Genomic DNA, 26122 nt, shown 5'->3' with positions numbered 1-26122 from the left:
ATTGTTCTTCATACAGTTAAATATGTTTATATGTACAGTATATGTGTATCATGTGAGTTTTTGTCCTCAGTCAATGTTAAAACTTTCCATGTAATACAATAATATTGAGCCTAGAGAATGTAAATGTGGATGTAAAAATTTAATTGAAAAAAAATAAAAATAGAAAAATGGATTTCAATGTACAAGAGCGCCATCTAATGTGTAAACCCATGGTTTTCGTTGTGTGTTTTTTTTTTTTTTTTCATTTTCACTGTGATTTTTCCTTAACGGCCTCCCATAGTAAACCCATAGTTTTCGTTGTGTGTGTTTTTTTTTTTTTTTTATTGTGTTTTTTTTTTTTAATTTATTTTCACTGTTTTTTCCTAAACTGCCTCCCATGTAGGGGAGCTACGTCTCAGCACAAACAAATAAAGCTTACAGGCTTACAGTTTTCAAACAACAATTGCGCATTGAGCATGGAATACAAATAAATGAAGAAAAAAAAAGAATATTACAATTTGTAAGAATTGGGGTCCCAAAGCTTTATTTTGGAAATCAAAAGGAAACTGAAAGTAAGACCCGGAAGTACAAACTGTAACCTGTCCTCTCCGCTGCAGAGGACTTGAGGTGAAGTTGGAACCATGTCTGCGGCTCCAGAAAGCATCGTGCCTGACAGGAAGCCTCTGTTCGGGGACTGCTGGGGCTGCAGGGTGCTAGGCGGCGGAGGCCTCGTCCTGTCCGGGGCCTACGTGTTCAATGTGGCCCGGAAGGCGATGAAACCTGGAGGACCGACCTCTATGGGCATCGTGGCTCAGGTCACATTCGCTGCATGTGAGTCGAGCAGTGTTTTCAAACTGAGGGGCGGACCACATAATGGCCAAACATAAGAAAATGACGCCAAATTATGACCGCCATTGGCTAATATTTAATCATCAATCATTTAAATTCATATATAGTCTGAATAGATAGACAATAAAGGGTTACATTTGCTGATGCAAAATGTCACACATGTAGGCACATTTATTAACAAACAGTTGCACAAAATATGCCACTTTTTGGCTTTTTCTCCTCTATGGGACAGCACGTGTGAGTGAATTGTGCTTTTTAATGCTGTTCTGAGCCACTCCTAAAACAAGTATTTTAAAATAAAATAAGCTACAATGTATATGTATATGTATATATATACATATGTGTGCAATATTGTCATTTTCTCTATCGCCAAAATAGAAAACTCGATATATCGTCCAGCCCTAGGCACTGTTTTTTTTTGTTTTTGTTTTTTTTTTTCAAGCTGACCAAAATGAAATAATGAAAGTAAACTAAAAAGATGTGCAGAGAAAAGTAAATAAAATGTATTATCTTATGTTTCCAACCAGGTAAATATACAGTAAGCGCCTTAGAAAAATTTGTTTAAACTGTTTAGGAATGCATTAAGGCACAAAAAATGACAAAAATCAAAAAATCACCCAAAATCGGAGGTAAGGCATTTTTTTCAAAAATTTCAAAAAAATAAAAATTGAGTTAGGACCATCATTAGACCCTAAAAACTACTGCAAATATAGTGCCCATACTTAAAATGGGTTAAGAATGCATTAAGCCACAAAAATTAAAAATCCACCCAAAATCAGAGGTAAGGCTATATATAGTAAGGCATCTTTTTAAAAAATTTCATAAAAATTGAGTTAGGACCATCATTAGACCCTAAAAACTACTGCAAATATAGTGCCCATACTTAAAATGGGTTAAGAATGCATTAAGGCACAAAAAATGACACAAAATCAAAAAATCACCCAAAATCGCAGGTAAGGCTATAGTAAGGCATCTTTTTCAAAAATTTCAAAAAAATAAAAATTGAGTTAGGACCATCATTAGACCCTAAAAACTACTGCAAATATAGTGCACATACTTAAAATGGGTTAAGTATGCATTAAGGCACAAAAAATGACCCAAAATCGGAGATAAGACTATAGTAAGGCATTTTTTTCAAAAATTTCAAAAAATAAAAATTGAGTTAGGACCATCATTAGACCCTACAAACTACTGCAAATATAGTGCACATACTTAAAATGGGTTAAGAATGCATTAAGCCACAAAAATAAAAAAATCCACCCAAAATTGGAGGTAAGGCATTTTTTTCAAAAATTTCAAAAAATAAAAATTGGGTTAGGACCATCATTAGACCCTAAAAACTACTGCAAATATAGTGCCCATACTTAAAATGGGTTAAGAATGCATTAAGCCACAAAAAATGACAAAAATCAAAAAATCACCCAAAATCGGAGGTAAGGCTATAGTAAGGCAGTTTTTTCAAAAATTTCAAAAAAATAAAAATTGAGTTAGGACCATCATTAGACCCTACAAACTACTGCAAATATAGTGCACATACTTAAAATGGGTTAAGAATGCATTAAGCCACAAAAATAAAAAATCCACCCAAAATTGGAGGTAAGGCATTTTTTTCAAAAATTTCAAAAAATAAAAATTGGGTTAGGACCATCATTAGACCCTAAAAACTACTGCAAATATAGTGCACATACTTAAAATGGGTTAAGAATGCATTAAGGCACAAAAAATGACAAAAATCAAAAAATCACCCAAAATCAAAGGGAAGGCATTTTTTTCAAAAATTTCAAAAAATAAAAATTGGGTTAGGACCATCATTAGACCCTAAAAACTACTGCAAATATAGTGCCCATACTTAAAATGGGTTAAGAATGCATTAAGCCACAAAAAATGACAAAAATCAAAAAATCACCCAAAATCGGAGGTAAGGCTGTAAGGCAGTTTTTTCAAAAATTTCAAAAAAATAAAAATTGAGTTAGGACCATCATTAGACCCTAAAAACTACTGCAAATATAGTGCCCATACTTAAAATGGGTTAAGAATGCATTAAGCCACAAAAAATGACAAAAATCAAAAAATCACCCAAAATCGGAGGTAAGGCTATAGTAAGGCAGTTTTTTCAAAAATTTCAAAAAATAAAAATTGAGTTAGGACCATCATTAGACCCTACAAACTACTGCAAATATAGTGCACATACTTAAAATGGGTTAAGAATGCATTAAGCCACAAAAATAAAAAATCCACCCAAAATTGGAGGTAAGGCATTTTTTTCAAAAATTTCAAAAAATAAAAATTGGGTTAGGACGATCATTAGACCCTAAAAACTACTGCAAATATAGTGCACATACTTAAAATGGGTTAAGAATGCATTAAGGCACAAAAATTACGAAAATCAAAAAATCACACAAAATCGGAGGTAAGGCTATAGTAAGGCATTTTTTTCAAAAATTTCTAAAAATTGAGTTAGGACCATCATTAGACCATACAAACTACTGCAAATATAGTGCACATACTTAAAATGGGTTAAGAATGCATTAAGGCACAAAAATAAAAAAATCCACCCAAAATCGGAGGTAAGGCATTTTTTTCAAAAATTTCAAAAAATAAAAATTGAGTTAGGACCATCATTAGACCCTAAAATTTACTGCAAATATAGTGCACATACTTAAAATGGGTTAAGAATGCATTAAGCCACAAAAACAAAAAATCCACCCAAAATTGGAGGTAAGGCTATAGTAAGGCATCTTTTTCAAAAAATAAAAATTGGGTTAGGACCATCATTAGACCCTAAAAACTACTGCAAATATAGTGCACATACTTAAAATGGGTTAAGAATGCATTAAGGCACAAACATTACGAAAATCAAAAAATCACACAAAATCGGAGGTAAGGCTATAGTAAGGCATTTTTTTCAAAAATTTCTAAAAATTGAGTTAGGACCATCATTAGACCATACAAACTACTGCAAATATAGTGCACATACTTAAAATGGGTTAAGAATGCATTAAGGCACAAAAAATTACAAAAATCAAAAAATCACCCAAAATCGGAGTTAAGGCATTTTTTTCAAAAATTTCAAAAAATAAAAATTGGGTTAGGACCATCATTAGACCCTAAAATCTACTGTAAATATAGTGCACATACTTAAAATGGGTTAAGAATGCATTAAGGCACAAAAATTACGAAAATCAAAAAATCACACAAAATCGGAGGTAAGGCTATAGTAAGGCATTTTTTTCAAAAATTTCTAAAAATTGAGTTAGGACCATCATTAGATCCTACAAACTACTGCAAATATAGTGCACATACTTAAAATGGGTTAAGAATGCATTAAGGCACAAAAATAAAAAATCCACCCAAAATCGGAGGTAAGGCATTTTTTTCAAGAATTTCAAAAAATAAAAATTGGGTTAGGACCATCATTAGACCCTAAAAACTACTGCAAATATAGTGCACATACTTAAAATGGGTTAAGAATGCATTAAGGCACATAAAATGACAAAAATCACACAAAATCGGAGGTAAAGTGATCAGACTGCATGTTTCTGCTGTTGCAGTGCATTTTGGGATTTGTAGTATCAATAGTGCAGAAAAATATTTTAAAAAATAATTTTGTAGACCACACACATTCTACCTCATTCCTGGAGCTTTTACACACTGAATATCAGTGTAAACTCACACTGGACACATGATGTGTAATCCGAACATTTCCGTTAGCGATGTGCGTAACATCATGGGTTTGTTTGTGTTCCAGGTGTGGCTGCGTTTGGAATCGTCGTCCTCACTGATCCAGTAGGAAAATCCACGAGGAAAACCTGAGGAGTTAACTGGAAATCAAGGAGATGAACTACGACGGAGATCAATGTGGAGGGAGGTGGAGCCAAAGACGCTGCACACACACACACACACGCACGCACACACCAAGCAAGTGGTGAAACTGGTGTGAGGTGTGCAGCAGGACTCATGAAATCTGCATTAAAATGGACTGAACAGGTAGAATTCTCCTTTCTTTGTTGTTTTTGTGTTTTTACATTAAACCTGATAAAGACACAACAAAGGAAAACAGCCTCTGCCTCTTTCTTGCATTTGTATGGTTACTTTAGGTGTCACTTTGTTATTAAAATACATCCTTAATGCCAAAAAAACATAATCTAGAATATTCACTACGTTTACTGATTTGTGTACTTAGCAATAATGTGGAACACAGTAATTAATGCAGGCTGTATTTATTTCATTTTGATTTGAAAATGCTTAGTTTTTGTGCCGCGTCACGTTTTAATACATGTACATATATATATCAAAGTAAAAAAAAAAAATACAGCAAAATCCTGACTTTTAAAATGTTTCACTCCCTCAAAATTCCATTGAAATGCGATGGGCTTGCAGTAATATTAGTTTTGTTTTTTTTTTTTTTTTGTCTTGCAAATTATCCCAGTGAGTGAAGGTTTAGTCTGTGTCTTAGTACAACTTTCATTTCAGTTTGCATTAAATGCCACCTACACGTGGCTGTGTGACGACGTGGCGCAAGATTTTGAATGAGATTGTGTGAAATTTGTCCGTTTGCTGGAAATATAATCACCTGTTTTCTGGTGTAAATATGTCAAAATGTTTAAAAAGTGCAACAAATGGACACTTTTGCTACGCAAAGTAAAAGTGTAAACTACAATTCGGGTTTTCGTGGTTTTTTTTTTTTCTTTCACAAAAACTATATTATTTGTTAAAAAGTAGATAAACACTTTGTAATAACTATTAAAAGTAGTTATTAGATCATTAATAAACTGTTGAGGATTTATATCTGTGCCTTATAGCAGTGGTTCCCAAACTTTATGTCAAAATCTGAAAGCACACCTATTGTGCAAAATAGCCTTTATAACACGTGTTATCACTCATGTACAATATCTGTAAATGTGCATAATTATTTACTAATGCCAAATAAAATGAATTATATAGTGAAATTAATGTATGGTTGTCACAAAATCCTATGGCACACACCGTTTGGAAACCACTGCCTTATAGTTAACTGTTACGTAACAATTTATAAGTTATATGTATGTTAAATGTTATAAATGAGTAATAGATTTTAAATAAGTCATTAATAAACTACTAAGAACTTAAGTATCGGTTATAACGTTATTGGGACTTTATGCTAAAGTTGCAACTATTCCTCATTTACTATAAAGTAAAATTTACAAACTATTAGCAAATATAACTCATAAGTTTATTAATTACTTATAACAGTTATTATAAAGTGTTAGCAAAAGTGGTTAAGTAAAATACAGACATTATCCCCAACAGGATGACAAGTCGTGATTATATGATTTTGGCCCTTATCGTGCAGCCCTAATGTGGCCCTTTGACTAAGATCAGTTTAACATCCCCGTTTTAATGCGTTGTTGCAGAAATGTGCTAAATAATGTCGTCTCGCTTTGTGTGGCAAAAGAAAAAAATACTGTTCTGAATGATCAGTTTTATTCACACATACATTGTAAATACTATCCTGGATATATTATTGTGCTGGGACGTTTTTGAAGACCAGAATATTTGTTGTTGAAGGCAGCATTACTGTGGTGATGAAACCTTCCATGAACCGATGTGTGGAGACAGAAACGCTCAGTAGATGAAAGCGTTGAAGGACACCGAGCACACAGGACATGAGTTAGTCCAAGGTCTACTTTAATTAGTGTTTATACTGGTCTGAGATCGACCGCTCACAGGGAAAGCTTTGAGAAGCATGAAGCCAACAAAAAAAAAAAAACAAACACACCCCCTAACGTGGTTTTCAGTCACATTAAATGATGGTGACGTTCTGATTGATATTTCTTAGGGTTAAAGAAAAATATGAAAATAGAGTTGAGTACATTTAGGCACACTATTAACACATACTGTACACATATGTCATATTATCAGATTCATATATACTAGAGTTTAAAAAAAAAAAAAGACAGATCTTCCTGAATGAAGTGCAGACAGTTCATTAAATGTGACACGTCCCTGTTCACGGGACTACAAAGATCTGTCATCATTCAACAGGCTTGAACGCATGTGAGCCATTGGTATGTAAAACTCAGACTGTCTGAGAGCCGGCAAACTACCCCCTGCCCACTAACATTAAACATCAGACTTATAAAACAAGTCTTTAAAATAAACATTAATGCTTTCACAACAACAGAATGTGAAGACGCCGGGGGGTTAAAAATGTGGAAACTGTAATTCCAGCAAGATTCTTTTTCTCCCCCCCGTAATAATATATTACGGTTTCATTTATTCCACACAACTGTTCCTTCGGAAATCCACTTCAATCTCCTGACAGTCTTTGTCAGGGGCGTCTGCTGATCGCTTTGATGTTTCCTTTGAAGTTTCCTTGACTTCCACGTGGTAGTTAAAAAAGAAATCTTGCTGGAATCATGACGCGAAAAACTTCAAAGGAAACATCAAAGCGATAAGCAGACGCCTCTGACGAAGACTGCCAGATGTCGGGAGATCAAAGCGGATTTCCCAGTTGACTGAATAAATGAAATCTTAACATGTGTTAACTGTGTTTTTATACTATTAAAACAACACGACGGCATCTGTATACAACAAATCCATTTAATGCACATGCATTAAAGAAAAAAAATAATAATATTGCACCAAATGAAAGACAGCTCAATACTTAAAGATCAGTCCTGTGAAGAAGAAGAGCTGCTGCTACTGTGCATCTAACCTGTGGATGGAATTAAGGCTGGATCACGAGCTCACACTGGTTTCTGACTGGGAAAGGCTGCATCTCTCTCACACACACACACACACACTGGCACACACACACTCCAAGAGTACATTCTTTGATAGAGCAGCTGCAGGGGCCTCCCACCACCACCACACACACAGTTTCCTCCTTTAGAGTCACTCGAGGTCGACTGCCATCCATTTCTCTCTGTTAGTGAATCGTATTATCCCACACATCACATCACCACCTGACGCACATATACACACACAAACAGCATGAGCTTTGGTCTTCACAGGTTGTTGGACGTTCGCAGTAGATCAGACGTGAGCTGCTCGGGGAGGATCTTGATGATGTCAACACGTCAAAAAAAAAAAAAAAAAAAGAGGAAAACAAACTTCAAAACAAGCTGAAAAAATAAAACTTTGTTCATTCTCATTTTTAAAAACAGCGCCTCTGTAGCCCAGTGCCATTGACATTTTTGGTTGTGATTAAAAACAAAAGTCACGAGCTAATAAGTGCTTTAGCAGCTCAGACGTCTACAGCGTGAGGGCGAGTCAGACTGACAGTCAGACAGAGGCGGGAAGGTAAGGCAAAGGTTTGGATCTAATGTGTTTAGTCCTGCAGTTTAAAAACAAATAGAGTATCTGCTGTGCTCTCTGGACCATCAGCTGGTCCAAGATGAAGCTAAACACAAATAAAAAGCCCAAAATAAGAAGAGTGGGGAAGAGCAACTAAAACAAAAGACTGCCGTCATCAGTCTCGGTGCAAATGACTGGGTTTGTGTTCACTCATCCCTCAGTCCTGTCTCACAGGGTCACTCAGTAACTGGAGTGTTTTCACTGACAGGAGTGTGTGTGAGGGAAGAAAACACACGCTCACACATCTGAACATCACATTCCTGCTCTAGGACTGGGAGTCCGTGTCCCGGTGGCTCGTATCTGGCGTCCTCCGTTCTCTCCTGTCACCTTTTCAGTGACGAGGATTTCAGTTTCTGGTTGTATCTCTGAACGCGAGGCGAGCGAGAGTGTAGCTTCACAAACAGCTCTGGGAACTTGTACTGTGGGAACATGGTTTCTAGGAAACCCTCCAGGAACACGTAGACTAGCCGACGGTTCATGGGTTGGTGCTGAAACATGTCGAACACGCGCAGGATGCCCTTTCTGGTGGTGTCGGCTCCAATAATGTGCTTCAACTCATCTGAGGCAGAGAGAAAAAAACAAGACGTAGATGTCAGAGAGGTTTAGAAAAAAATAAAAAAAACAATCCAGGAAATGAGATCTAAAAACCAATTAAATCAATTATGATTACAGTGACCTGTATTTTCTCTAATTACAATTATATTTTCCCCCATGAAAGTCAACTACAATTATCCAATTACGTTCTCAATTACTAAAGTTTGAATTCAATTAATCACAATTACTGAGCCTTTAATAAACAAACTTAACCTTCCTCTTGTGTGTTTCTTTTAGCATTGGTTATGATAACAGGTACGTTTTGACCCATGTCTTAAATCAGCTGTAAAACACACAAATATTATCTATCATCTCATTTGTTTTTCATCTCTTGGTTACTTTGTTAGGCTTCCTAATCAATTAAAATATTAGTAGTAATGTTCTTGGTGTGGGCGTTTGAGCCATTTTTCTGTCACTGTACCCTAGATTTACATTTTCTTTCCAAATATTAAAAGAAAAAAAAAAATCTCTTCTTTTTTTTTTACATGTTTATGCCTTACTATATATAGCCTTAATTCTGAAATTTCAGTGTTTTCACTTTTTTCCTCATTTTTCATGCCTTACTGTATTTTCACCACAGTTTAAGTGTGCTCATCATATTTGCACTAGTTTTTAGGGTCTTATGATAAAAAATATAAAAAATCAATTTTTTTATAGAATTTCCAAGCCAATTACATTCACAAAGTCAATTATTACAACTCAATTATGATTACAACAGCAACAGATTTTTTAAAAATACAATCGCAATCTAATTATGTCGTAATTGTAATTAATCATCAATTAAGTGATTACAATAAGAACTGACCCCAACCCTGCAAGAAACTACTGAGTGTGTTGTTACCTGGCATGATGCCCAGCAGGCTGGTCTTTGCAGCTACTCGTGTCCTCATGCGGATGCTCTTGTCTCGACGTGGTGAAGATTCAGCTAAAATCCCGTTGGGCCAATAGGAATCTCTGTAAGCAATTGGAAAAAAAGTTCCTCAGGACCGACTCCTCCCCACCAATCAGATCAAATTACATACATGCAGGAGAACTTCACTCTACACCAGGGAAACCTATAAAGGCAGTGGTTCCAAACTTTTTTTTTACCATTTTGATAGCACAAAGTTCTGGCGAACCCAAAGACTAAAAAAAAAACCTTGTTGATCATGTTTGTGATAGTGTTACGAGTAGCAGTGGAGTGACGAGATGCACCAGCTCAGATATTTTTATAACTAGATTTATATCTACTTTATCAAGTATAGAATGCAGTTGTTTGACATTATGTGATTGTGTTTTAATTTGAAAAAAAAAAAAACAAGAAAACAGTCATCAACATCCCCCACTAAAAAAAAAAAAAAAAAAAAAAAAGAAAAAGGCCAATAACTTTGGAAAAAATAATTGTACGCTTCTCATTTTCAAACTTCATGAAGGTATTGATCGTTTATGCTTAGCTTTCACAAACACAGTCTTAGGAGTGTTATCAAACAGTACACTTAAACATACTCACAAGCATATTTTACAAATACATATTAGTGTTCTTATAAATAGAAAATACCACTATACAAAAAGTCTGCTAGCTTCATGCTAACGTCTATGGGAAAACCCATTTATATGCTCATGCTAACATTTACCGCGATCGGCAGTGATTTATATAACGCACCGTTTATGCTTAACTTTCAAAAACACAGTCTTGGGAGTGTTATTAAAAAGTACACTTAAACATACTCACAAGAATATGTTTTTTCAAGCCAAAAATACAAGAACTTAGCCAGAGTAAAGAAAACGGAACAAGGGCAATAACTCCGGGAAAAATAATTGTGCACTTCTTATTTTCGAACTCCACCAAAGTATTGATACCCTGAAGCCACACACCGAATTTGACTATCCTATCTTAAACAGTTTCTGAGAAAAGCTGTCCCCTTTAACTCGGACGGACAGATGCTCTTCCACTTTGTGGCGGGGATAATAACAATCTAAGAAAATTACTAAATACAGTATTTGTATTTATTATTATTACTAAATTCATATTAGGTTAAATGTGGTGTTTTAATTGGAAAAATAAGAATAATCTAAAATACAAAAATATAAATTTTAATGATAATTTTTATAGACATTTCAGGTGACCCCATTTGAATTCCAGGCGACTCCATATGGACTCATGACCCTGATGTTGAAAAACAATGCTAAAGGGAACCTGCTTGGACTGATGTCTGGCAGTCAAACTATTTTGGTATCTTTAAGGTGAAGTTTAATGTGAACTCTGCACTGATCCAAGATTCGAACACAAGAGTTTAGTGCTGCCATAAAAAAGAACTCACCTGAACTTTTTGACGTAGTCGGCCACCTGCTCAGGGGACGTCAAGTAGTCGACATGATCCACAATTTTCCTTAAGATAAGCACAGGACAGCAACTAAAGTTCAACTATTCACAAAAAGGGACTCTAGTAAACGGAAATAGGTTTCTCTGCAAAGTTAATTAATTAACAAAAATAAATAAAGTGTAAATTTAACATTTAATCTGATGGAAAAGAATCAAATGCAAAATGCTACGAATGAATAAACCAGAAATCCTTTAGTGATTGGTGTAAAATATGTAAAATAGGGTGGAACATAATATCAAAGCAACTTATCAGTGCACCAACCATCTCACACCGTTACAGTAAAATTAATTAATAAAATGAAAATTAAACTAAGGAGTTTGAGATTTGAATCTGTTGCTGCTTATCTAAAAAAAAATATCATTCTTTTCATAATCAACACTATTCTCGCCTTGCAATCACTTCCTTCAAATGCAAAAAATAGAGCAAAACACACGTGTGACACGTCAAAGTCAGATCTCCAGTTGTGTGCGACTAGTGACAGAAGTCAGTAGTTCAGAGTCATGGAAAACCAGCCTCTGTACATAAAAACATAAGTGTAAATATGGAGCGTCTCTGTCTCTGCTGACCTGTTGATGGTGTCTCCGTAAGTCGCTCTGATGAGCTGCTGCAGCAGGTTCTTAATGTTCCTGCGGAGCCACTGGTTCTTCTCCTTCAGGTCAAACACCTCATCCATCAGCAGCAGCATCACCCGCAGTGGAATATTATCATCCACCTGAAAACAAAATATCAGTGCAGTCACAATCGCACCACAAACAGTGTTCAAAAACAGAGGTGCTGGGTTGACTTACGTTATCATCGAGCTGAGCGGAAACTCGACAGTGTTCAGGATCGATGTCGGCCTTGGGCAGCAGTGGAGGCACCTGGATTAAAGATTAAAGAGCACAGACAGAGTTTAGATGCACAGGGAATAAGGAAAGTGTGACAATCGCTGTGTGTGTTTTTTACCTTTAATATGGACTGTTTGATGTCCTGACCCAATCGCTCTGACATGCGGCCCATGTTGTCAGAGACTTTAGTCATGCCCTCAGTCAAAGTGTCAGGGAAGGATTTCACTGCATTGGACACGTTCCTCATGGAGCTTCGCAGAGGATTCACAAAAGTGTCGATCTAATGATGCATGAAAGAGTCAGTGTTACAAACCAGTTCTAATTAATTTCACTCTTCTTTTTATTCTTTTAAACCATTGGAAAAAATAATAATTCAGACCTTCCGTGCAAACTCTCCTTTGCCTTTGTTGTAAGCTTTGTTTTCCAGGAAGTCAAAAATGTGGGGGATCAGTAATGGGTTGGCCTTAACCATCTCTGAGTTTAGCAGCAACTGGAACACACACACACGCGCAGGGTTAAAGCTGTTGAAGACAATCTTTTTTTAAAATTACCAGATAAAGACAAAGTGATAAATAGATCAATAAATCAAAGATCATTTGCTCAAAAAAAGATGTGAAAGGTTGAGATTACAGCTCGAAAGTTTCTTTTGATCTCCATAGTAAACATTGACATTGTCAGAAATGTTTTGAGGCAATGCATTGTGGGATGTGAAGTCCTGTAGACGGATGCATAGAGGTGTTTTTACTTCATTCTTACTGTGATTTCTTACATTTCACCCCAAAAAACTCTGTCAAGCAAATCACTGTCCTCCTCCTCTGGCAAAGAAACTAAAATTAATGGAAATGTGTTTTTCTGCAAATCAAATTAATTAAAAAGAATTGCAAAAAAAAAAAGAAAAGAAAAATATCTTAACATTACAAAATGGAATGAAAATGCTCCAAATAACTTAAGCACAAATCCTTCAGTTTTTTTTGGGTGATTTTGAGAGGGCGGAGCATAATACAAAACCAACTTATCAAACGTCATCTCTGAAAACATACAAACCTCTCACAATAGAATAAAAGCATTATTCCTTAAATTTTACTGTGTTCTTTTTTTGCACCGAAGAAACTCTGTCACAGTGACTTCCCAACACATTTTTGGTGTTTACACACACTGGGAGTTGTGGCGTAACAATGGCAGATGTTAATTTTTGGGTTTTGGGGAAATTTAATGTCTCATGGAGTGAATCACAGGTAATACGGAGAGAAAAACTACTAGAACAAAAATAGAGTCAAGCGAATCACTGCCCTCCATCTCTGGCAAAGAAACTCAAGAAATCATAGTAAAAAGGAAGTAAAAACACTTCTCGGTATCCGTTTACGGGACTCCACATCCCACAATGCAATTCCAACAACGTCAATAGGAGCCTGTTTACAGTGGAGATTAAAACAAACTTTCCATCGGCAATATCAGCCTTTTACATTATTTTTTAGGCATATGATCTTAAATTTGTTGATCTAGGAGGCCTGACTTTATCTGCTAAAAAAAAAGGAATTTCTGTCTCCAGCAGCTTCAATATACACTCAAAAAAGTGTCTCAGTGTAAAAACAGCAAGACGATAACATTAGTACCTGTAAGTAAGCATTGAGATCTTTTTTCCTCTTCTCCAAAAAGTCTCTGTCCATGTTATTGAACGTTTTCTTCCCTGGCAGTTTGAGGATGGATGCCAAGTTCTCAAACTACAAAAAAAAAAACATTCAGAATAAGGATTCAGCTGATTTTTAAAAACTGTTGACCAGTCTATTGTGAATAAAACATGACAACAACTACCTGTTCTGTGATCCTCATGTGAAAGTCGTGGAAGTCTGAGTAGCGCCGGTATGTTTTCCAGACATCCTCGCTGCCGTCCTGGTTGCGCTTGCAGACGGTGATGGCGTACAGCGCGTATGTCTTACCGTGCTCGTTGCCGACCCCTGCAGCACCCCAGAAGCCCGGAAGACAAGCGTCAGCTACCCCCACCCAGCAATACATCCACAAGAGTAGTGGAGGACGAAGGTGAGGAAATGAAGGCAGGGGCCAGAAAAAAAGTGAGAGCAACCAAAAGGAAAGAGTAGATGGAGAAAGAGTGCAGCGGAGGTGAAGGAAGAGGAAGAGGAGGCATGAGGGAGGAAAGGGGAAAAAAAACAGAAAAACAGTGAAGGTGATGGAAAATAATAAAAAATAAAAAAGGTACAAGAGCAGTGTGAAGTGGCTGAGCAGAAACATGCAAATGAATGAAGACAGGAAGTGAACAGCGCGGGAAAACTAGCAGGAATATCCAATGAAAGGGATAGGCTACAACACCTCACATGGACATTAAATGATATGCTTTGCAACAAGCCTCCAAAAACCTTTTTAAAAATAAAAATAAAAAACATAATGTGAACATAGAAGGGTCACCTGTGTCAGAGATGAAGGCATTTAAATACAGAGCTTCATCATGGCAGGAGTTGGACAAATCATCCAAAGACTGAAATGAAAAAGAAAAGATTGAGTTGCAAAACGTTCACAAATCAGCATCTTTTGATCTGCATTAGTAGCGACGGACGGAGCCTTACGAGGTTGATGCTTCCTGTGGGAGAACCGTTAAATGATTCTGCCTCTCCGTCGTCAGAGCCGCGGTAGCTCGGCTCCTTCAGCATGTCCAACTCTGCCAGCATGCGTACGTACAGAGGACTCTGTCTGAAGGACGGGTAGAAACGCTCGTCACGCAGCATCATGTCGTACACCTGAAATAGCATAAGAATAAAGCCCGTTAGCATTAGCACAAAATGAGAAAAACATTCCATGTAAAAAGCTGATGCAATGATTTGCGGTATTTTTGTACCTTTCTTTGTATTTCATCAAACATCTCTGGTGTGGGGTCATCTTTTACTAACTTTTCCCCCAGTTTCATTAGCAATGACTCATCGACCTGCACCCTGGGGGACGCCTGTTTGACCAAGTGGAGAGCATCACATGAGTCTAACTTTTTGACTTGTGAGTTTGTGCATGTGTCTCCTTGCCTTTTCTGAGAGATACTGCTCGTACACTCCCAGTGCAGCAGCTTTAAGCAGCCCCTTGGTAGCACTGGACTGCTTCTTTTCGTCTTTCTGCCATCCCAACATCACCTCCAGCTGCTGCTGAGCCGTCACTCGGTATCCCTCCACCGTGAGCCAGAAGAAGAGCTCCGCCTGAGCCCCCGCAGCCTGCATAAAGTCTGGATGGAGCAGAAGAGGTCGGATTAAGTTTACACTTCTTGCTACTCCGTTTTCGCACATGTAAGTTGAGTAAGGAAATTTAAGATCCTGCAGGGACTGATATCTGTTACTTATTGCTTGTCAGTGCCTTACATACTTTAAATACTATTACACGTGGAAGTACAAAGAGCAAAAGCTAACAATTCGTTACGCAGGAGAAAGTAAAAATTACAGCAAAAACATAACTTAATGTGTAAATCACCAACTAACTCAGTTGTAGATACAGTATCTCAGTACCTCCAAACACACAAATTCAATTAAGCTGCACAGTTTCCCCATGATTATAGAAAACAAAAAAGTAGAAAGAAAAAACATTAACTAATTGAATTGAAATGTTTAACTCATCATCAAGCTCTGCAGAAGCTTGATAATGATGCTGGTCATTTCAATCAGGTGTGTTAAAAGAGGGAAACATCTAAAACATGCTGGGTAGTGGATCTTGAGTACCAGGATTGGCCACCCCTGGCTTGGATAGTGTCGGTGCCTTACATACTTTAAATATTATTATATGTGGAACTGCAAACTAGGGCACAAGAATGATAAAATTGCTTGTTTTACTGCCTATAATCTCCAGCCCACTTGGGATTAAACCGATCCATATTTGGCCCCCAGACTAAAATGAGTGTGACACCTCTGCTTTAATGCAACTCTGGCAGCACAAGCCTTCATGGTTAGGCTTTGATCCAGCAAAATACTCCTCTGACGTGTAAAGTGCAATGGCCTTTAAAATATAACAAACCCATGAAAAACTGCAGCGCTATGTTGTGGACCAGGATTTGATCCAATGGGATGACGCACAGTTTGCCAAAGTTGGCCGCCAGCTTCAAGGCATCGACCTCCTGCACGGCAGACAGGAGCAGGTGTTAGCAAAACAAAGTCAAACATCAGAAACAGACACTCATAAAATTAGTCGGTTCCAAACACAATATGGTCTCTTACCTTCCCAGAGAGCAGTCTCTGTATCCTGGTCTCACACACCTTCTTCACAAACAGAAGACTGTTAATCTGGTTCTTGATCACATTGATGTCTGAAGGAGAGAAACAGAAACGGGGAATCAAACACACTGATGTGTGCTGCGTTTAGTGTGCGTACAAAACCGTGAGAATGGAACAAAATGCATAGAAACCATCTCCTGCAGTGTCCAGAGAGCGCAGATACTGCAGCTCCTCCAGGACTTTGTCCTTCACAGCTTCCAACTCAGAAGGTTTGTCCGTCAACTTCAGGATGTTCATGAAGGCTTCGTAGTTACAGCTCGAGTCCCGGATCTACAAACACAGAATCAAAAACAAAAGAAAAGAGATGAACTACTCCAACCGCTGGGCTCATCAGTCTTTTATTAAAACTGGTTTCAGACTCACCATCCAAATGACAAACTGGTTGATGTAGTCAGGGTCACTCAGCTGGTTGATGAGAGGAAGCAGCACACCGCGCGCCAGCACCTCCTGAAACAAACCATTTAAGCTCATGACAATCTAAACCCCAGGGTTGGGGTCAATTACATTTTTCAATTACAATTCTGTCTTCAATTATCCATGTTCAATTAAAATCACTATTATTTCCCCTTGAAAGACAAGAATCCTAGACAATGATGAGTAAGTAGGCCAATTACATTTTTCAATTACAATTCTGTCTTCAATTATCCAAGTTCAATTACAAATCAATTATGATTACAGTGACCTGCATTTTTTCCAATTACAATCATACTTTTTCTCCTGAAAGTCAATTACAATTATCCAATTACATTCTCGATTACTAAAGTTTAAATTCAATTAATCACAATTACCTTCAATAAATGAGCCCATAAGACGTAACCTTCCTTTTGTGTCAGTTTTTAACCATGTCTTAAATCAGCTGTAAAATACAGTATCTCTTGGTTACCTTGTTAGGCTTCCTTATCTATGAAAATATTGATATTTATATTTTTGATGTGGGTGTCTAAGCCTTTTTTCTGTCACTATACCCCTCGATTTCAATTCTTTATTTTTTTTTCCATGGTAAAATGATCCTCAAGAGAAGAGACATGTAAACTTGATATTAAATATATATATTCACTACTGTGTAACAATAACTAAACACACCCCCAAACCAGTTATTTTGCATATTTGTTGTTTTTCATTCTGTAGTTGTTTTTTTATTTATGTCCTACATTTTGCACTATTATCCTACGTTAGCATTTTAGCTGCAAATGTGAATTTCTCCTCTGGGGATCAATAAAGGTCTATTCTATTCCATTCTATTTTAATAATTGTTAACTATGTATGTGTGAGCAATAGAACTGTAACATGGTTCCCCAGGTTTGCATTCAATTAAATTGTAATTGACAGTTTTTATATGATTTCCATGCCAATTATCTGAACTCAGTACGATTACAACCGCAATGTATTTTTTCTAAATTACAACTATAATGATGTCATAATTGTAATTAATTGTCAATTACGCAATTACATTTATAATCGACCCCAATCCTGATCTGAACTCCACAAAGGTCTTAAAGGTGTGGTTTGAGCAGCATTTCAAACAAACACAAGCCTTGTTACGTACAAACACGATGCTTCCACCTTATTATCATAGATGTCTGGCTTTGTGCGCTCACCCTGAGGAAGTATCTCATGTTCTTGTTGTGGAAATCTCCAGGAGGTAGTAACAGATACAGCAGCAGCTCACACAAGTCCCGCAGGAAGCCTAACACGCACACGGAGCAAAAGTTAAAGATCAGTTTACTGATTTACATTCACAGAATCAGTTTAACGAAGTGCTCCCCCCAACTCTCCGCCACGATAGTAGTAAATAGTATCATTTATCTATAAAATTGTAATAGTACACTTTTGCATAACATTGTTTTCTTATTAACATTAAAGAAAACAAAAGAAAGAAATACAGATCAAGATTTTAAAAGAACATTTTTTCTGGTCTCTACACCTATAAACTGGTCCTCCCTGAGCCTCCCAACTCTCAGAATGAGGGAAAACAAGTGATGGTCTCTGCAGCCCCCCCACTGGTAAAACGGCACTCCCACAGGCTGTTCAGATTCAGCTCCTGTCATTACGTAACCAAAGGAGTCATTTTCATAGGCCGTCCTGCTCTGAGAGGTGATAGGAGACGTCCGAGAGGGGGGCGTTCATCCCCAAAGTGAAGTTTGATGTGTCCAGCGGTGAGATAGCAGTAGTGTTTCGCAATGTCGTTGCTCAGAGCTAGACGCGCAAATTGCTCTGTTGTTGGTAGTACAAATCAACCCAGTGCCTATATTCTGTCCCAGCTACAGAAGTAGGCGTCGACAGATGAAGCTCATTAGCATTTAAAGGTGGAAGCACAGAAACAGCCTGTTCTCAGGAGAGGGCAATGCATATCAAATACAGTGTTGTTGGACCTTTAACAGCTGTGTGAAATTGATGATATGGACCTTTGGAGTGTATCAATTTGCCTGAAATAAAAAAGAAAATGAATCCTTATTTAAACTATATATATATATATATGGAGGTGGCCTAGTGGTTAAGGAAGCGGGCTTGTAATCGGAGGGTCACTGGTTCGTATGATACACAGCCATCACTGTGGGATGTGCTACACTGTGGCTGCTCACTGCTCCTCATGAATGAGTCTTAGGTCAAATGCAGAGAACAAATTTTGTGTATGTACCTGTACAAATATGACGAAAAGATTTAATTATTATTATTATATATTTTAATTAATTTAAATCCTTATTTAAACTAAAAACATTTTCAGAATCAGATTTATTCACCAAGTACAGTTTAAAAACAATACAAGGAATTTATCTTGGTGGATGGTGCGCTGAACAAAAAACAAACAAACCAGAAACTATAATAATAATAATAACAATAACAATAACAATAATAATAAATGATGGTAATTTTGACCGGCTTGAACCATTTCATACTGAAAAAGGCTGCGGCTCGGTTTGCTGTCACCCCGTCTGACGCACCCTCCCCAGGTACCAAGCAGGGAGGTGGGTTTAATGTCTCCGGAGCGCACAAGTCTCGAGGGCAAATAGAATATAAATTGGGTGTAGTGGGCTGAAAAGTTTGGGAACCCCTGTTCTATGGTCTCTAATAGAGCGCACGCACTCACACACATGAGAGCGCCACTGTCGCCTACAGTAGTGGATGTGCAATTACACTTTACTGTAGTACAGCAATCACACTGTGCCCCCCTATTTGAGAAGGGCTGGTCAAACATGACAGCGGGGAACGTTAGAGCATAAATGTTTTCTCAAGTGTGTTTACCTTCCTCGTCTTTGTGGGAGGTACACACCACGTCTCGACAAATCTTCCTCTCCATATCCACCTCGGCCTCGAAGAACGAGTCCACCAGCTCTTCTGTTATGTCTCCTTTTTATAACAAACACAAATAATTGTCATTCTTTCCACCAATGATACATTGAGCAAGACTCCACAGACCACATAATAGAAATAGAAATAGTGTGCGCACTTTGCTTGTCCTCTCTGTCTGACAGGCGGTCCTGGGCTTTTCTGAAGACACGTAAGTGGGTTGCAAAGTCGTCCACCAGGCGGGTGGTGAAGTAAGGCTGCCAGTCCACTTCTTTGGACCTTGAGACACAAATGCACAGTGTAACATGTTCAGTTGTGTTGGAATGGCACATTATGTAGAAAGCAGTCGGTGAGGGAGTGATTCGTACTGGGTGGAAAACTGGACGAGTGCATTCTGCAAAGTCTGTCTGATCTCCAACAAGAAGGACTCGTCCTCACTGAGGGTGTAGTACCAGTACTGGATGTAGTCTCTCAACGCAAACTGGATTACCTGAAAGAGAAAAAATAAAGACATGACAAATATTCAGCAACACCATTTACACCAGTGTTTTTCAACTTTGACGTCACCTGAAATGTCTAGTAATTGGTAAAAAAACAAAAACAAAAAAACTTTTGGGAATAATTACTTTTCAAATACACATAACACATAATAACTATCAAATAACTGTATCCTTTACTTAAACTTTCTCAAAAGCAGTATAAAAATATCTGAGGTGGCACACTAATTTTGGTTACTCTTTAATTCTAACACTTTAGAGAGTGACTAAATCCCAAATATATTTGTGTATAAAGTGGTAATTTTACTCAAAGTATTTCAATTTGGTGTATTTTGTTGTAAAATGTCAGAATGATTTCCCTCTATGGGTTGAAACCCAGCTATTACAATTTATTTTTGCCATTGGCTTAAAACAAGACCATGTGACTGTTTGGGGCAATCTTGCGTCACAAACAAGCACCGTTAGCCCCGCCCCTTTAATAAAAACTAGCACCTGTGGACTCTACAATCTGTGATGAGTAGGTTGGATTGAGAGAAGAGGTAATAGAGAGATATATTAAGTAATGAACAGCAAGTTAACATAGCGTTTATTTATTTATTTATTCAATTTATTTCCAACATGGTTACATTCAATCAATTCAAAGATTGTTCATTGGAGATTTTATAATATAGACTGGGCGTGTCTTAACTGCTCAAGGGGACCCGCCCATAATCAAGGCATTATTTGAAATTTCCCTCCAAGTGGCAGGTCAGGAGAAAGCAGGGGTTTAGTTTCTCTTTAACAAACATGATCAAAAACTACCGTAATTGTAACAAAAAAATGTCTCTGAGGATTGCCAGACATTTGTGAGATCAAAATGGGGCCATGACCCAAAAAAGGGTGGGAACCACTTCTGTACACTGTATTATCTGCTGTAAGTAAAACACATGTTTACGCCAGAAAAATGAAACCCCTAATCTATAATAATCTACATTTATCAGTGTGTATTTTTGTGCCCAGACTCTACAGAAATGATCAGTACGCTGTCCCACGCACCAGGAAGAACGACGACATCGTGACAGCATTCAGTGTCTGTCATCTGACCATCACTAACTGCTGAGTCGACTGTTTTCTCAGGCAGCCACACTGCGGTGCAGCAGCAGACAACGACAGGCTGATGTTATGGCTTCTTTACTGAACGTGATGCAGTCACAAGATGTAGGGGAAAAAAAAACCACTGACCTCTTTTCTTCAGCCTAAAACGCTGACAGCAAACATGTACCGTAGGTTGGTTACCGACGGGTTCTAGTGAGGTGAACACTGGCAGCCTCACAGGAAGTGAAGTCACTGCTTTTCTTTAGTTTCTCTTTTTGTTCATCATCATACATAATATAGTTAATTTTGCTTTATGAACACTAATCTGCAGTGGTTTTATTTATTTATTTCGAACGAACGCAAAAAATAAATAGATAAAAATGAAAACGAATAAACAAATCTCAACAGAAAACTCTCTCTCTCTCTCTCTCTCTCTCTATATATATATATATATATATATATATATATATATATATATAAAAAGTCAATTTCAATATAATACACGTTTGATTCATTCGACGAGAGATAGGAAGAGGCTAAGGCTGATCAAGTCCTACCCTCATTCTTTATCATTTAACAACAAAAAAAAACCAATGAAATAAAGTCAATGGACAATTCAAATAAATAGAAAAACAAACAAAATGCACAGGCGCCATCAACATCTGTGAAATGATTTACATTCTCCTTCATTTCTGTACTTTTCAAATATATATCTTTTGTAATAAAAAAATATTTGAACTGCATTATATTCATACTTAGTTTAATCGTTTCATCACAAAACCACCCCACAAATGGAAATACACATACTTTTTAATTAGTCAGAGCATACTGTTTAGAGTTTAGTTTGCCTCTAAAGTTATAACCCCCTTTGTCTGTCTGTGAACAGTTTTTGTATGTTTACAGGAAGCATTTTATTTTTTGTTTTATACATTATCTGTGCAGTCTTCAATTGTACCAGATCCCCAAACTGATTAATGTCTGGAGTGAATGACATTATTCGTCAGTTTTAGTTTTCATCATATTTTGTGTTATCATTTGTTTCACTAATGTATGCTGTAAAACAAAATGTAATCAGCGCCATCCTCGTAACTTATTTATGGTTAAATAATCACATCTTCCACAATAAACGCAGTTAGAACAAATTATTTGTTTATTTTTAATGCTTATTTAATACTATTCGATACGTACAAAAAGTTTAGAACATAATAAAGCAGTAGCTGTTTAAAATTGAAATGTTTCTCTCTCATCATATTCTAAATAATTTGCTTCAGAGTAATAGTAATAAAACAGCTTTTCTCTCGTGGTTTGCATAAGAAAAATATGCTAGTAGTTAACTTATTGTATTTATTAAATATAAAATAAAAAGGAGAGTCTGGCTTAGCAGAAATAAAACATGCCATTTAAAATATTAGCTTCATTATTTAAAATAAGGCAGTGTGCATAAGAGCATACAGCACAGACTCCTCTGAGAGTTTCTGTAATATCAGACACAGGGTGCTGGCCAATGGCTTGGAGCCATGAAGCTGCTCACATGGACTATCTGAATCTGAAGGGTCAAACATTGCCTCAAGCGAGCCCGTGTCCAAAGAGTCTGGAGTGGTTGACACCTGGTCATAATCCTGTTATCTACCGTTAGCTTGTCTTTTTAGCTGCTGTCCTATCTTTACCCTCACAGGGCTTAGTCAGCAGGTATTTAAAGTAAAGGACTGTCTCTAATACGCTCTAGTCAAAGGTTTTGGAAGTAGTAGGAGTGTTACAAGGTGCGGGTTGTAACAATTGAGAGTATTTTTTTACACCACAAAAAAAGCAGGACATAAATTTGTGACTGGACTGTATTTAAGATACTTGAAGAATGATTTCATACTTTAACTTCCTTGTTTTTATGAAGGCTTGAGTAGATCAAACATGATTCATAGACAACCACCGTACACCTTAAGGAGCCAGGAAAGTCAGCTGCGTTTTATATGTACTTTAAACACAGTGGCTTGATAGAATAAATACCGGTAAATTAAAGTGTGTACACAGACCTGACATTTTAAAGCAGTTATTCACACAGTTTGTTTTATAATTAAGTTCAAACCAGTCAGCTGTTCTTAATTTGTAAAAACCCTTAGAAAACAAAAAAAAAAAAAAATAAATCCTATAATCTGTCATATTTGGAACGGATATTATAATTTTACATTTTATACGAGAACTATGCACCTCGTACTGTATTTTCTCTTTTTATGTCTTGTTGAATTCTGAGTTACTCATGAACTTTCCTTACTCCTTGATTTCCTCCTTAAAAGTTTAACGTGTCGTAAACTTGAGTGCCATTCACGTCTATAGACGAGAATTGTGTTTTTCGGCTGGGGTTGCTAGGAGACAGTGTGACGAAGATCTCCGGTGAATATCTAACTTGTACAATGATGTAGTGACCAACTGGTGACATGTAGGTGGTAGCAGCGCACCTTTGGATGAGAGATCACCCATGATGGGCTGAGCTCAGAGGGGAGAGGAAAGGAGTTTATGAGACAGAAAATGGCGCTATAAGAGTTAATGCTGAAGTTCCCACCAGCTCACAGCAGCGCACACTCAACCAGAGCATGTGTGGAACCTATTGATGGTGAGATAAAATGATCAAAAAAACGGGGCAAGTGCTGACACTCAGCATGTCTGAGATGAGGAGGAAGTTGCGAGGGGGAGAGACTTGGAGGAACGCCAAAATACATTAAGAAATCTATTCAACTCTGACCTAGATAGTTAAATAATAATAATAATGTTGCAGGGTCTCAGTGTTGTTTTTGTAGTTTTATAGAAGGAAACCAATGTTGAGGTTTCCCCAACGCAAAAAAAAATTATTCAAAGTCACTAATAGGTTTTTTTCAGAAAAAGACGTTTTTCTCAGCTTTTTGTCACAAACTGGTGATTTGTGTGAAACTTGCGTCTATTTAACTGCTGATTACGGAAGAATGAAACAAGCTAGAAACTAAATTCTGATAAAATTAGGGACATTAATCTTCCAGAATCTGGTGTCAGAATTCAGATTATCATAGTACAAAATTATCTGTGGGTCTTTAAAAATCAGTGAAAATCATTTAAAACGAATGGCAATATGGGGTTGGCTGTTCTAAAAAGGGCTGGCAGTGAATGAGTTAATCAAAATGACTCCCAAATTCTGGTTAATTCCAATAAAAAATTCCCATGAAAAGTTTATATTTAGTCAAAATGCTCTAAAATGGCTAGCACAGAGGGGGTAGAAATTTTGAAAATGGCTGGCACTGAATGAGCTGCCATGTCTAGTTTCTTGGGTTTGAACTCATAAATGAACGTTATTTGCTGATTAATGATATATATTCTAAAATATATGATTGAACAGTTGCACTGAGCATGGTGATTTCTTTTCATCAAAACATACATTTTGCACATTTCTTTGCTTCCTTTTTTTTACAAGCTCTAAATTGTCCAATTTGACAGTCATGAATACCTTGTGGTCTTTGTGTTCCTCATTGGACCAAAAAGAGTTGGTGTCATCATTGTCCTTGTAAACCAAGCTGCTTTTACAAGCCATGTCACATGTGGCAAATATACAGAAAAGGAGAATACACATAAACACAGAGACTCACACACCCACCTGCTGTAGTGGTTCATCTATAAAACTGGAGCCTGTGAGTCTCCTGTCAATCCTTATGGGCTTTATCTCCAGCTTCATCTCATCCAATGTCTAAGAGACAAAACCAATATGCAACAGTAGATTTTTCATTAAAACGCAACACACAATAATTTTCAATATTTTGAAGTGCGTGCTTTTACCTTCAGTATACCAATCTGTGTGGGCGGTAAGTAGGACTGCTCGCATTTTTCTAGGTGTTTCTCCGAATTGATCTTTCCATAAAGCAAAGTGACTGCAAAGCCCCTAAAAACAGAAGTGAGAGTGAGGAATCTGCAAATAACTGACCAGTGAGTTGAGTTGTGTTTTCTGTAAAAAAAAGAAACTGCCTCATGGTCAGTAAAGTGTGCTTGCCGCTTACCCTCCAATGAAGCAGAAAATATAAAAGGCCAGGTAGAAGATGGCAAAGGGTCCAAAGGTGACGAGAAATAAGACAACTCCAAGACCCCCCCATCCCCAGATGGAAAGACTGGCCTGAAAGACACAAACAAAAAATCAAAGTCAGTTGAAAATGAGTTAGGGCTGCACAATTGATGACATTTTAATTGTCGTCACAATTATTGTTGTCATGATTAGATTAATTTGATTGTCGGCTATAATATTTACATTTGAAATATGGGCTCTGTACTCTGTAATAGTGTATTTATTCAGTTAGCCTTTGGTACATTTTTATTTCTTGGGTTATTTTTCAAAATTATGTTTTCAGTAACATTTTTATTTAAAGCTTAATTTTGCACTGTAAACTGTACACATATTTTTTTGTTTAAAAGATGTGTAATAAAAAAAAAACACATATTTTTTCCTAACATGATAAATAATCGTGATTACAATATTGATAAAAAATAATCGTGATTATCATTTTGGCCAAAATCGTGCATCCCTAATTTGAGTGCAAGCCAGCGTATGCATCTGAATAGACTAAATGTGTGTTAACCCTGCAATGTACAAATGAGTCAACGACTTGTCTAGATCCGCTTCAAACCCTGAGTCAGCTGTGCTCGGCACCAGCGCTAAAGGTTAAGACAATAAGGAGGTACACGACATGATGTGCAGCCCAAAGTTTGTGCGTCACTTGTTGTGATCCATGCTGTATATTCATTGGATGAGTTGACAGTGTTGGTGAGGTGTCGACTTAAACACTTCCTAGAATAGTCAATTAGTAGAAAAATCAGATATTACTAGGGGTTCAACGATCACCATTTTTTAAAAAGCCTAACTTGCCGATTCTGATTTGTTGTTTTTCTTTATAACTGACATCATACACCTTGAATGTTCCAACCTTATTTCAATGTAAAATATTGAACAACCGTGAAACAATACAAACCTGTTGTGTTAACTGCACATGAGGTAGTTATCTCAAATATACATGAAAAGTTTAGCACATTGCTGTCCAAAATAGCAAATTATA

The 26122-nt window shown here is 37.0% G+C and overlaps 2 protein-coding genes across 5 annotated transcripts in view; one reads left to right on the top strand and one right to left on the bottom strand.

Annotated features, from left to right (window-relative positions):
- The first annotated feature begins 563 nt into the window (after nt 1-563).
- Nucleotides 564-4887, top strand: LOC114472397 (distal membrane-arm assembly complex protein 1). Its single transcript, XM_028461643.1, has 2 exons — nt 564-810; nt 4577-4887. Exons 1-2 carry the CDS (start codon nt 621-623, stop codon nt 4639-4641), a joined length of 255 nt encoding a protein of 84 aa, XP_028317444.1. The 5' UTR covers nt 564-620; the 3' UTR covers nt 4642-4887.
- A 1387-nt stretch (nt 4888-6274) lies between these two features.
- Nucleotides 6275-26122, bottom strand: part of snx13 (sorting nexin 13) — a 32787-nt gene continuing 12939 nt past the window's right edge. For 2 of the 4 annotated variants that reach the window (XM_028461447.1, XM_028461449.1), the window contains exons 2-25: nt 25076-25188; nt 24858-24960; nt 24679-24768; nt 19863-19984; nt 19655-19773; nt 19450-19554; nt 17805-17893; nt 16570-16653; nt 16338-16476; nt 16150-16238; nt 15950-16049; nt 14977-15170; nt 14799-14903; nt 14530-14700; nt 14372-14441; nt 13763-13941; nt 13564-13671; nt 12330-12440; nt 12069-12230; nt 11912-11983; nt 11690-11835; nt 11061-11129; nt 9602-9714; nt 8490-8725 (exon numbers count right to left, since the gene is read on the bottom strand). In XM_028461447.1, coding sequence (XP_028317248.1) covers nt 8490-8725; nt 9602-9714; nt 11061-11129; nt 11690-11835; nt 11912-11983; nt 12069-12230; nt 12330-12440; nt 13564-13671; nt 13763-13941; nt 14372-14441; nt 14530-14700; nt 14799-14903; nt 14977-15170; nt 15950-16049; nt 16150-16238; nt 16338-16476; nt 16570-16653; nt 17805-17893; nt 19450-19554; nt 19655-19773; nt 19863-19984; nt 24679-24768; nt 24858-24960; nt 25076-25188 — 2889 coding nt within the window. Of the gene's footprint in view, nt 8726-9601; nt 9715-11060; nt 11130-11689; nt 11836-11911; nt 11984-12068; nt 12231-12329; nt 12441-13563; nt 13672-13762; nt 13942-14371; nt 14442-14529; nt 14701-14798; nt 14904-14976; nt 15171-15949; nt 16050-16149; nt 16239-16337; nt 16477-16569; nt 16654-17804; nt 17894-19449; nt 19555-19654; nt 19774-19862; nt 19985-24678; nt 24769-24857; nt 24961-25075; nt 25189-26122 lie in introns of all 4 variants that reach the window. The other 2 variants (XM_028461446.1, XM_028461448.1) reach the window with 2 other exon arrangements.

This window comes from Gouania willdenowi, chromosome 11 (genome assembly GCF_900634775.1).
Source record: "Gouania willdenowi chromosome 11, fGouWil2.1, whole genome shotgun sequence".
Classification (NCBI taxonomy): Eukaryota; Metazoa; Chordata; class Actinopteri; order Blenniiformes; family Gobiesocidae; genus Gouania; species Gouania willdenowi.
This window is presented reverse-complemented; position numbering and strand designations above follow the sequence as displayed.

Bases quoted from the DNA above. Each gene is read 5' to 3' on its own strand.
- LOC114472397 (XM_028461643.1), top strand. From the start codon at position 621: ATGTCTGCGGCTCCAGAAAGCATCGTGCCTGACAGGAAGCCTCTGTTC. The intron at 811-4,576 runs GTGAGTCGAGCA...TTTGTGTTCCAG, and splicing joins TCAGGTCACATTCGCTGCAT to GTGTGGCTGCGTTTGGAATC.